The sequence below is a fragment of the Galeopterus variegatus genome, unplaced genomic scaffold (genome assembly GCF_000696425.1).
Source record: "Galeopterus variegatus unplaced genomic scaffold, G_variegatus-3.0.2 Scaffold319, whole genome shotgun sequence".
Lineage (NCBI taxonomy): Eukaryota > Metazoa > Chordata > Mammalia > Dermoptera > Cynocephalidae > Galeopterus > Galeopterus variegatus.
The window spans coordinates 640,767-653,093 of record NW_007726430.1 but is presented as its reverse complement, the minus strand read 5'-3'; the positions used below and the strand labels follow the sequence as shown (position 1 = coordinate 653,093).

At 38.8% G+C, this 12,327-nt stretch overlaps 1 protein-coding gene across 2 annotated transcripts in view; it reads right to left on the bottom strand.

The window, feature by feature from the left end:
* Nucleotides 1-12,327, bottom strand: part of ATL3 (atlastin GTPase 3) — a 40,383-nt gene that overhangs the window by 26,668 nt on the left and 1,388 nt on the right. For both annotated transcript variants that reach the window (XM_008567448.1, XM_008567449.1), the window contains exons 2-3: nucleotides 2,763-2,977; nucleotides 2,483-2,626 (exon numbers count right to left, since the gene is read on the bottom strand). In XM_008567448.1, the coding sequence (XP_008565670.1) occupies nucleotides 2,483-2,626; nucleotides 2,763-2,977 (359 nt within the window). The remainder of the gene's footprint in view (nucleotides 1-2,482; nucleotides 2,627-2,762; nucleotides 2,978-12,327) is intronic.

The window sequence follows — 12,327 nt, the reverse complement described above, 5'->3', positions numbered from 1 at the left end:
CAATAAAAAGAAATGAGCTATCAAGACACAAAAAGACGTGAAAGAACCTTAAAAACACATTGATAAGTGAAAAAGGCCAATCTCAAAAGGCTATGTACTGTATAATTCCAAATATATGACATTCTGGAAAAGGCAAAACTATAGAGATAGTAAAAAGATCAGCGATATAGGCTGGCTGGTTAGCTCAGTTGGTTAGAGCAAGGTGCTGATAATACCAAGGTCAAGGATTGGGTTTGAATCCTTAAACCACACAGCTGCCACGAAAAAAAAAAAAATCAGTGGTTGCCAAGAATTTGGAGGGATGGAAGAAGAGAGGGACAAACAGGTGGATCACAAAGGATTTTTAGGGCAGCACAACTACTTCGTATGATACAGTAGTGATGCACATGTCATTATACATTTGTCAAAACTATGAATGTACATCATCATCACTAAACCCAAATGTAAACTATGGGCTTTAGTTAATGACAACATATAAATACTGGTTCATTAATTGTAATAAATGTATCATACTAATACAAGATGTAAATAACAGGGGAAACTGAGGGGAGTAAACGTGGGAACCTGCACTTTCCAACCAATTTTCCTATAAACCTAAAACTGTTCTAAAAATAATGTCTATTAATTTTCTTAAAAGTCAGGAGACCAGGGCCAGCCCGGTGGCGCACTGGAGAGCGCGCCACTTGGGAGTGCAGTGGCACTCCCGCCGAGGGTTCGGATCCCATGTGGAGACCGGTTCCCACTCACTGGCTGAGCGCGGTGCGGGCGCAACACCGAGGGTTGCGATCCCGTTACCGGTCAGTAAAAAAGACAAAAAGGAAAAAAAAAAAAAGTCAGGAGACCAAAATGACAACAAAAAACATGGAGTTTTAAAGAGGATAAAATGGAATTAAGAAAAAGGAGCTATAAATGTCAGATTTTAAAAAGTCAGATAATTAGAAAAGCTTTAAAACAAAGCTTTTCGGTGACGGGCCATAATAATCATATACAGTGTATATTGACAAAATAAAAATAAATAAATAAATAAATAAAAAAAACTTAAAAAAAAAAAACTACTAACATTATAGGGATTTCCTAAACTTTAATGAGGAATTAATATACCAAATGCCTAAATAATACATGTAAAAAATAAAAATAATTAGGTCCCACCAGTCTATAAATGGATCACATACTCCTTCTCTCCCCACTCTCCCTGCTACCCCCCCCCGTCTCCCTCCCTCCCCACCCCATGAGGTTTCAGTAGAAAGGTATATTGGAAACCCTCTAATTTTTTTCTCCTGAAACCTCATGGGGTAGGGAGGGAGGAAGAGAGAGCAAGAGAGAGGAAGAGAAAGGGAGGGGAGGGGGAGAAAGGGAAGAGAAAGGGAGGGGAGGGGGAGAAGGGGAAGAGAAAGAGAAAATTTCAAAAGATTAATAAGGAAATTGATAAGGAAAAAGAATAGAAGATGTGAAAACAGTAATCAAGAGTTGGGTAACAAGGTATTGATATTCAATGCTGTACCCCACAGATATGTACAATAAAGTATGTTCCAATAAAAAAAATTAATTAAAAAGTAAAATAAGGAGTTGTGTGACAACTCTCCAGCTCCCAAAATATTGACTGAAATAACATTTAGGAAAAGGTGGAAACTGAATAACCTGAGAAGGGAATTTGAAACCTTAAGTCCTAGAAGGACTCGGAAATTAGAAGCATAAACACCTGTTAAGACAAGTTTGTAGGAAGGGGCTAAAAACAGAAGGAATGGACTAAAGTTTGTATAAGAAACACATGACCTGCCCCACCTAACCCCTTCAAAGAAATCTGTGGAGAGGCTCTGCAACCGTAGCTTACTAGGCATGGACAAGACCAGGGGTAAGCAGCCCTACTGATAGCTGGGGAGAGTGAAGGTCCACCTTCTGAACAGTGAGATTCTCTAGTGCCCTTTCCCTGCTGAGCTCCCAGAACAATGGCAGCCAGGTTGGTGCCACCGCCACCCACAATACAGTAAAAAGGAAAGAAGAGAAATAATATCTATAACAGTTGAGAGCATTAGCCTCTGGGAAGTGAAATTTGGGCAGAGGGAAGAAGAGCACACATGACAGCTACTTTCTTTTGGAAGCCTTACAGTACTACCAGACCTTTTATTTATTTATTTGTGGGGGGAGGGGGCAGCTGCCCCATAGGGGATCTGATTTGATCTTCTTTTTTTTTTTTGTCCTTTTTGAGACCGGCCGCACCACACTCAGCCAGTGAGCGCACTGGCAGCCATCCCTATATAGGATCTGAACCCGCGGCAGGAGCGCTGCTGCGCTCCCAGCGCCACACTCTCCCAAGTTCGCCACGGGCTCGGCTCTGATTTGATCTTTTAAACTATATTCATTCATTATTTTTAAACCATGTGCTTATAACACTTTGATAAAAATTACTTTTTAATTGTATTAACACAGTACAGGTTAAAGTTCTCATTTTGTTGTTTTTGTTAATTTGTCTTTTTCATCTTACCTTCTTCCCACCTGGCTTCTCCACAGTGAAAACTTCACTCCAGATCTGAATTCCAGTGGTTTCTGGGTCAGAGCCCCCACGCCATGAAAATCCTGTTAACGGTTCTTCTGGGTCACCCAACCAATTTGAATGGCCAACTTCCTTCTACAGGAGAAATAAGTTATTTCCATTAAATCTTAAATGAGTAATTTTACACATCAAGGATAATCCATGACCTTATTTTGTTTTTTAGACATAAAAGTCTTATTTTCTAATTTGAAATGAAATAATTCTACCTTACCTGAGAATACAGGTACCGAAGCATAAAGTCCAGAATGAAGGACTTGCCCTTTCGGAAGGCACCAGCCACTGACACCACCACCACATCAAGATCTCGGATGTGGTCCTGTAAGAGAATGCTGGCCAACGCTTTCTCTTCTAGCTCAAAGGAATGCTGGTCTTTGTGAACCAAAACAACCTGCACTGGACCAGGCTTTCTGCTCTCCATGGCATCACCTATATTAATATAGAGGAAAAAATTAGTTTAAGCTACAAGAATTGCTGCTCACTTTTCATACTTATAGTATGAGACAGCAATAAATGGTTCTTCCCACCTTTTAATTTTCTGCAGACTACTGGAAAACAAATTATAAATATAGGTTAAATGTCATACTATCACTGTAATAAAGTATACTAATATTTTTCTTTCCCACTGTTGCCTGGATAAACAGAAAATATTTCCTATGAATAATCTTAGGGTTCTTACTGCCACAGCAGCAGGTAAATCAAAGATCTAAAGATCTTCAGTCTTTTATACCAAAGAACAAATGAGAAGAATTTATTCAGACTTTACAGATAAGCAACAGTGTTAAATGCTGTGCAGTACTAAAAGAAGCAAAACGAAGTCCTGATTATGGCAGATATGGCTGGTTGTTTCCCCAATATGCACTTCTCCCTCTTATTATGAAATAGATGTTTAGCTGAGCATATAACTGCCCAAAAGTAATACATTTCCAACCAAACCTTGTAGCTACGGTATGACCATGTAACTAAGTTCTGACCAATGGAAAGTGACTGTAAATGACACAGACAACTTCCAGGTCAGGCAATTTCCCCTTCTGCCGGCTAGATGTACAAGTGGGCGTAAGTCATTATGGGCCAAGCACATGAAGGCAACACCCTAGAAACACTGGAACAACAAGAGAGGCAGGAACTAGGACTTCATGTAACAGAACTGCTGTACTGGTTCACTTTTACGTGAAAGAAAAATAAAAGTCCACCTTGTTTAAACCATTTATGTGGAGTAACCATTTAGGTTACTACCAAACCTAGTAACCAACAGTCTCCCAAGACTTTACAATTAAGTTCTTAATACCAGATCTTTCCATTTCACCTATTTCACTATTAAAGTTTACTAAGGAATGTGAATGTACTGATACACAGCAGGCACACAATATTTAATTGTAAAATATATGAATGACGTGTACCATAATATAGTTGATGGCTATAACCCTAAGGATGCAAGAGGCACTGTCACAGCAACAGGCATGGAAGATAAGCTTACATGGGTTACAGGCTAGATGGAATAATCCAGTGATAAAAAATGTATGCAGTTGTGCACAATGAACTGCACTTCGAGAGAAGCTGAAGACCACTGAGGACAGTTGAAAAAAAAATAATAATAAAGGCTGGCCAGTTAGTTCAGTTGGTTAGAGCACAGCCTTGTAACACCAAGGTCACAGGTTTGGATCCCCATACCAGCTAGCCAAAAAAAAAAAAAAAAAAAAAAAGAATAAATAAAGTCTTTATTCATCTCTTCCTCTCCTTCCGCGTGTGGCACAGTACCCAAGAATAAAAAAGCAAAACAGGCTACATTTAGTTGGGAGACCTGGAGTGATCCTGCATTTCTCTTCACATCAGTAGTTTGAGGACAGTTATCAACATCCACTAGATTAAAAAAGATCTTGTTCACTGAAAGCGTTCCTTTGGTTTGGGCCTACATAAGAGAAAAATTATTTTCAACTGTACACATCACCAATAACTCAATTTAAACAAATGGAGCTGCTCACTCTTCACCACACCATCTTTCTCTCTTCCTACAGACTGTATTACCCATCTTCCAAGTAAAAACTTCATTTCCACTCATCCCTTTTCAGATGTCATGTCATTTGCTGATTTATCCTCATATCTCAGACTCCTCAATCTCTTAGATCCCTTAATCGAAACTTTAGGGCCCTCTCCCTTACACCATGCTACCTTCCAACCTTTCTGGCCTCTCAGGTTGATTGATCATCCAAGTCACCATCCCCAGGTGGTGTTTTGATGATGTCTCTCATCCCTTTGGGCTGAACTCTTCTGCTTCATTACAGTACATAAACATTTCATGACAGCAACTACAGAAAAGACTATCGAAAACATTTTATGAGTTAATGGCTCAAAACTAAAATCTCCATCCTTTTAAGTCAAAGCCTTTCACCATTATCCCCATTGTCTTACCTCCTCTAATTCCTTATACTACTTACTTATCCTTCCAGGGAAATTTATTCTAATTGGTCTTCCTATCTGGAGAAAGTCAGGATTCAGGTCCTGTCCTGTCTTGATTCCAAAATTTCAGACGTACTACCCCATCAACCACTCGTACCCATCACCTGAAATGCTTCTTCTCCCTTGACTCCAGGCAAACACACTCATCCTTCATTCAGCTGAAGCCCTCTCTTTGTACTGATCACCCCACCCCATCGTCTCAGAGCCTACCACTTTACATGGTATACTAAAAAGAAAAACAAACAGGTTCTGGAATCAAGACAGGGCAGGGCCTGAATCCTGACTTTCTCTCCTCTAGAACATAATCTCTGTGAGGGCAGGAATTTTTGTCTCTCCTTCAATGCTACATCCCCCAAGTTCCCAGATCAGTGCCCACACACAGTAGGCAATCAATAAATATTTGTGGAATAAACAAATAAACTTCACCACTTAGTCACTATGTGACTATGCAGAAATTTCTAACCACTTTTTTCTCCATCTACAAGTCTAATACATGTCTCAAGTGTCTCAGTGTCTCACATATTACGGAATCAATAAACTGTTTCTCCTTCCCAGATTCCTGTCTCCATTGAAACCTTGTACATACTATTATTCCACTCATTACAATATTATGTAATAATACGTAATAATATTTACGTAATAATAATTACATAAATAATATGGTAATTATTATTTATCACCTAGACTGGGAGCTCCTAGGGAGTAGAGAAATTGTCGCATTCAGCCCCAGAATCTATCACAGGAAGAGTAATAGGTTCCTAGTACTATGAACACTAAATCCAATAGTACATGTAAAGCACTTCAATAAAAATCAGTTTCTTCCCTTCCTCCTCCCATTCTCCTTTCTTTCATTGTCAACCTCCTTGAAGGTATATCTTCATGCACTTGTTTTCTACTCATTCCCTTCTTAACACCTTGTAATCTTGCTTTCATCTCAATCCCTCTGTTGATGCTATTCTCTATCAATGATAGCTCCTGCCAAATCCAATGGCCCTCTCGATTCAACTCAACCTCTCTATGAGAAAACATAATTGCCACTCACTTCTAAAACTTAAAACCATTGGACTCAGTTCTCTTCCAGCCTCCTTATCATCCCCTTTCACTAGTCTTTTTCTCTTTCGGCCTCCTGTGAATATACACCAATGCTCTGCTTCAATATTTTGCAGTTCTCATTCACTCCCTCAATGAGTTCTTTATTCTAATAACTTCAACTACACCCTCTATTATAATGACAAAACTTCCTTAGATCTCTAACCTGCATTTAATCTAACAGCCTACGGGGCAGATTCACCAAGATGTTCAACCATCACCTCACTATCAGGCGTAATATGTGGAAATATATGGACCAAAGAGTCAGGAGACAAGTTTCTGTTCCAGTTCTACCACTAACAATCTGTGTGATCCTGGACATGTCTAGTCTTCAGTCTCATCAGCAAAATGAGTCAAGTGTGTAACCCCTAGCAACCATTCCAGTGCTAACATTTTACAAGTCTACATTTAGTACTGTCAGTATGGACCCTCTCAGTTACTCCACTTTTCTTAAATCTCTCAAAACCTCTACATTTTCAAATCCTATCATTTCTTCCTTCCATGACTTAAGTTACTGTTTTGGCAAAGTTTGTTATTCTAATGAGGCAGTGTGTATAGGAGAAAGGCCTCCCCTAACAATAAGGAAAGACCAGAGCTCTGGGCCCAGTTCTGCACTGACTATAACAACATGAGTAAATCATTTTACTTCTTTGTCTAGGTTTCCTCTACAAAATCAGGCAGAAGCTATTGTTTTTAGCTCTAAAATTCAATGACTCTTGAACAACTGAAAATTTCCTGGATATCTAAATTGGCCAAACCTGCTAGGTAATCTGTTTGTTCCCTAACTTAAATTGTAAGGCTGGCCACTTAGTTCAGTTGGTTAGAGTACAGCCTTATAAACCCAAGGCCACAGGTTCAGATCCCTGTACTGGCCAGACACCAAAAATACATAAATAAATAATAAATTGTACAGGTCTGGCTAAAGAGCAAACCAAAATTTATGATTATAAAAACATTAAAGTATTGCCATACCAGTGTACATGTAAAAAAAACGACGACATTAAAGTAACTTACTCAGTAAGGACCCAAAAGATTTTGAGGTTGTGGGTTTTGTTTTAGGTGGGTTTTTTTGGGGGCTCCCCACTAATTGCAGTGAAATTACTCCTATTTCTCAAGATTCTTAAACTCAAGATCTAATCTCCAGGGATGGTACTAGAAATACCTTTAAGTTGCAACCTTACATGCATTCTCCCTTTAGAGAAGCAATTGTTTTCCAAGGTCCAGATCTGGATACTGAAACAAGAGTTAATGCCATATAACGTTTACTTATATAAATACGGATAACAGATAAGACATTTTTGTACATACACAAAGGTGTGTTGGCTTGACCATAGTCACATCTGTAACCCATATATATGTAAGTGAACTTAAAACCTATGTTTTCTTTAAAAAAAAAAAAGTGAATAGTAGAAACACTGTGTCATACTGCCAATTCTGATTATTGCTGTTTATAGCTCATGATAATACTGTATGCTTAGCCATCATTTCAAGTACATAGAAAATGTTGGAAATCTTTGGATAATAATTAGAAAACATTCTAACAACTTATGTGGAGGCCACAACCTTTTCCCTAATTACTTAAGAAGTACTGATTTATCCTTTACTTTTGGCATAACATACCTTAATCAGACTAACCAATAGGTTTAATATGCCTGTTCAAATAATCTCTGCAATAATTACATTCAATTTACTAGCTCTGCACTAAAATGACAAAGAAAGACAACCCAAATAGAATAAAGTTGAAAGACAAACAGGTGAAATTATTATTGGGAAGAATTTGTACAGATCTGTGCATATTATAGCACTGACTCTTCCTACAATAATCTTTTAATTCTAGATTTTTAAAGGTCTTAAAAAAAAAGAACTGCACAAGTTGAATAAAATGAGACTACTAAAGGTCATAGTTGACCTTTTCAGTCCTATACAAAAAATAAATTCTAAGAAATAAGTTCTATTATAAAGACATGATAGGGAAAAATTTAAATGCCCCTCAAATATTTGAGATTGTCTGAACAGTGATAAATTCAATGAAACTAGTTAATTGGAAGCAGTTACTATTGCTATTTCAGAAAATTCATATAGAATTCAATTAATTTGATTATGTAGGGTGGTACAGTTCTTAAACATGGGGACAATGTCACACTGGGTTAAGAATCGCCAGGATCTAGCCAGCCTTAGTACTCATCCTTACTGTTCAGAGAGTTCTGAAAAGCAAAGTAACCAAAGTTACAGAAACACTCCCTTAAATTGACTTTATGACTCAGGGTAAAGTTATGACCTGAGTTTTCCAGTCTCACTTTATAGTACCACATTCTCTATAAAGAAACAGCAACACGGGGCCGACCCCATGGCTCACTCGGGAGAGTGCGGTGCTGGGAGCGCAGTGGCCGCGGGTTCAGATCCTATATAGGGATGGCCGGTGCGCTCACTGGCTGAGCGCGGTGCGGACGACACCAAGCCAAGTGTTGCAATCCCCTTACCGGTCACGAAACATGACAAAAAAAAAAAAAGAAGAAAGAAACAGCAACACAACCAAAAACAAAGTCATAACCATTTTCATGCCCTTTTCTTGCTGACAGTCTAAATTTAAAGTTCCTAATTCACAGACAAAGCCAGAGAAAACACATCATATGCAAGCATAAGTATACTTAGCCCTCAACCAACTCTAGAACTGCTGGGTGTGGTTCCTTTTGGTGGTGGTGGGGTGGGTGCTTTTACATACTCTATTCTGTCATGAAGCAGTGACTGTGCTGGTAGAAACACATACAGACGCTCAATTTATGATGGAGTTACATCCAGATAAGCCCATCATAAATTGAAAATATCGTAAGTCAAAAATGCCCTTAATACATTAAACCTACCAAACATCATAACTGAGCTACCTTAAACAGGGTCAGGAAGTGGCTGGTTAGCTCAGTTGGTTAGAGAGCGTTATGATTTGAAAATATCGTAAGTCAAAAATGCCCTTAATACATTAAACCTACCAAACATCATAACTGATCTACCTTAAACAGGGTCAGGAAGTGGCTGGTTAGCTCAGTTGGTTAGAGAGCGTTATGATTAACACCAAGGCAGAGGGTTATAACACCAAGTTCAAAAATAAATAAATAAAAATAAAAATAAATTACATGATACAGTCAACACTGTTGTAAAATAGGTCTTGTGTTAGATGATTTTGCCTAACTGTAGAGTAAGATAAGTGTTCTAAGTACTTTTTTGTTGTTTTTTTTTTTTTTGTGGGGTTTTGGCAGCTAGCTAGTATGGGGATCCAAGCCTGTAACCTTGGTATTACCAGCACCATGCTGTAATTTATTGAACACTGTACCGAAGTATGTTTCCACTGAATGCATATCACTTTCACAACATTGTTAAGTCAAAAAAATCCCAAATCTTACCATGGTTAAGTCAGGGACCATCTGCACATGTTTAAGGTTGTTTCAGTGAAAATACTAGTTAAGCCCAACTAACCAGAACATTGGGGAAATTTTATAGTCTAATCAACTAAAGAATTTAAGAGGAAGCTTTAAAAAAAAAAAAAAAAAGATGACCGGTAAGGGGATCTTAACCCCTGACTTTGTGTTGTCAACACCAAGCTCTCCCAAGTGAGCCATGGGCCCGCCCAAGAGGAAGCTTTTTTCCAATTCTGCTGTAGAAAAACTTTGTGCCTTCACACAGAATGCTGAACAAAACCACATTTTCTTTGTTGACTAATGCTTCATGGATCTATGAAAATCAACTATGGCTAAACAGTACTGAAGATTCAAAAAACATGCAAGGACAAGGCTGAAACTAAAAATGATGCCAGTTGTACCACAGATGGAGAAAAAAAATCTTTTTAATAGAATGAGTTCAATAATGATTTTATTTGCCTCTTTCCTAAACACGAGAACACCACCAAAATAAATCTCATTACCTAAAGTTTTAATTCACTCTGTTCCAGTTAAACAAGGCTTTCTTAATTGGCAATATTTATTTGGCTTGGATTCCTTATCATTTCAGGGCATAAATACACTTACTGTACTCCTTTGCTTATTTGCCCACTATACTAGTAAAGCCTACCTCCTAATTTGTAAAATACTTTAGCTGTAAAATATATCTAACATGTCCTAACAATCAAAATACACGCAAATAAAAACACCTTTTAGAAATTTGCAGAAAAGAGCATCAACTTCTCAATAAAAATTTTGGTAGTTAGAAATTATACTTCCTATAAAATAAAATATCGGGCCGGCCCGGTGGCGCACTGCTACAGTGCGAGGGTTCGGATCCCACATACAGACCGGTTCCCGCTCACTGGCTGAGCGAGGGGCGGGCGCAGCACCGAGGTTTGCGATCCCATTGCCGGTCCCGGTCCGGTACAGGCGCGACACTGAGGGGTGCGATCCGTTGCCGGACACAAAAAAAGACAAAAAGGAAAAAAAATAAATGAATAAATAAATATAAATAAAATAAAATATCAATTCAAATTAAGTAACCATCTATAGGGAAATTTGATTATATACTAGTATGCAAAATAGAATTTGAGGTTTTTTTAACTGTTGCCTGGTCCCTGAATGAATTAAATCAGAATCTGTGAGTGAGACCCAAGCACAGACAGGTTTTAAAAGCCCTTGTGTGATTCTTATGTGCACGAGGGCTGAGAACCACAGCTCTAAGTCAACTGATTTTTTTTTTTTTAAATAAAAGCTTTCCTGTCACTTTTTCCTTTGATGTGTTTTAGATAATACGCTCCCAGAATCTTAAAGATAACTCAGGAAAATGTTTTAAAATTCAGACAAACTTTAAAATGTAGTTGTGTTACTTGAACACTTTCTCAATATGAAACACAAGGACATAAAGAATTTTAACACGTATGCAGGTCATTACAGGTAAATTCTAAACCAGTTCTCAAACAAGTTCACACACATCTAAGGCTCCCTAAGGGACTTCATGGAAATCGTAAAAGAATATGTGACCAACCTGTTAATAATGACTACCTTTAGGGAACTGGGGAAGTGGAGAGGACTTTATATTTCTTGTTCATACATTTCTGTTATTTCATTTGAAATAATTACTGTGAGTATATCCTTTATTCTACGATTGTTACAAAAAAAAAAGGATGCATGTGTTGCACGGTAGAAAACCGATTCTAAATAACCCCTATTACTGAAAACTAAGAAAATTATGCTAGTACACACCATCACATTTATCCTCTATTGTTATTTTTCCTAATTTCATGACTACAATGAAATAGTAAACCCCAGCTAACAAAACAACGTGCTAGACTAGTGTAATGCTTCCTTATGTAGAGATTCTTTCCAACCAAGTGTTTCTTTTACAGGCGTTAAAGCAGCAACAGGGATTTCTTACAGTACAAGCTAGTGTCTGTGGGAACTGAAAAAAAACACTAATTTGAATTTCAGATGCTCAATACTTGATACAGATTAGAACTTGTAGATTTTACTTCTTACCCGACAGTAGACTAAAATGTGAAATCACACTTTTGATCCGTTAGTTTGTCATACATAGCCTTTCACAAAACATTCCACCACTTTGTATTCAAACTTGAGGACTGTGACTTATTATAAGATTCTTCAAACACTTCTTTTCCTTTTTGCCTTTCGATTTCCCAAGTGAAACGTCTGGCAATTTCAACAGCGTACACATTAAACAAGAATACACTCAGGTAAAATAACAGATGAAATCGTATCCATGAATGTATGGTGACCCCCTATGTGGTTTTTATATAATGCTTTTACTATGCTTTACGTCTGCAGAAAAGTAAAAGAACAACGCAGTGTACCAAACATACTAAAAGAATTACTGAAAACCAACGTAGGCCAATTCTCTTACCTCCTTTATGGAGTAAGTGTGGGTTGAAAACCAACTTTCCTAATGCTTCTTGTCAGTGCCTCTAGGTGGTTAGGATAAAAACAAAACTTGCAACTCAAAATGACGCTTCGCAGCCCTCCAGCGCTTTACGAAAGGCTGGACAATAAAGCGTCCACCGTCCCGCTCCGTGCCGGCCCGTTAAGACGCCCAGCGCCACTCGGCCCCGATGTCCCTGCCCGAGACAGAGCCAAGCGCCCAGGCAGGGAGGGGCGGCAGCTCCGGGGCGCCCGGCTCACCCCAGGGCGGGGTCGAAGCCTCCGGACGCTGCCCCCGGGGACCACCGGCCCGGGGGTCCACCACGGGCGGGTACAGACGGCGCCCAGGGGGCCGCGGCAGCCCGGAGCAGCGCCGGCGACCTCCTC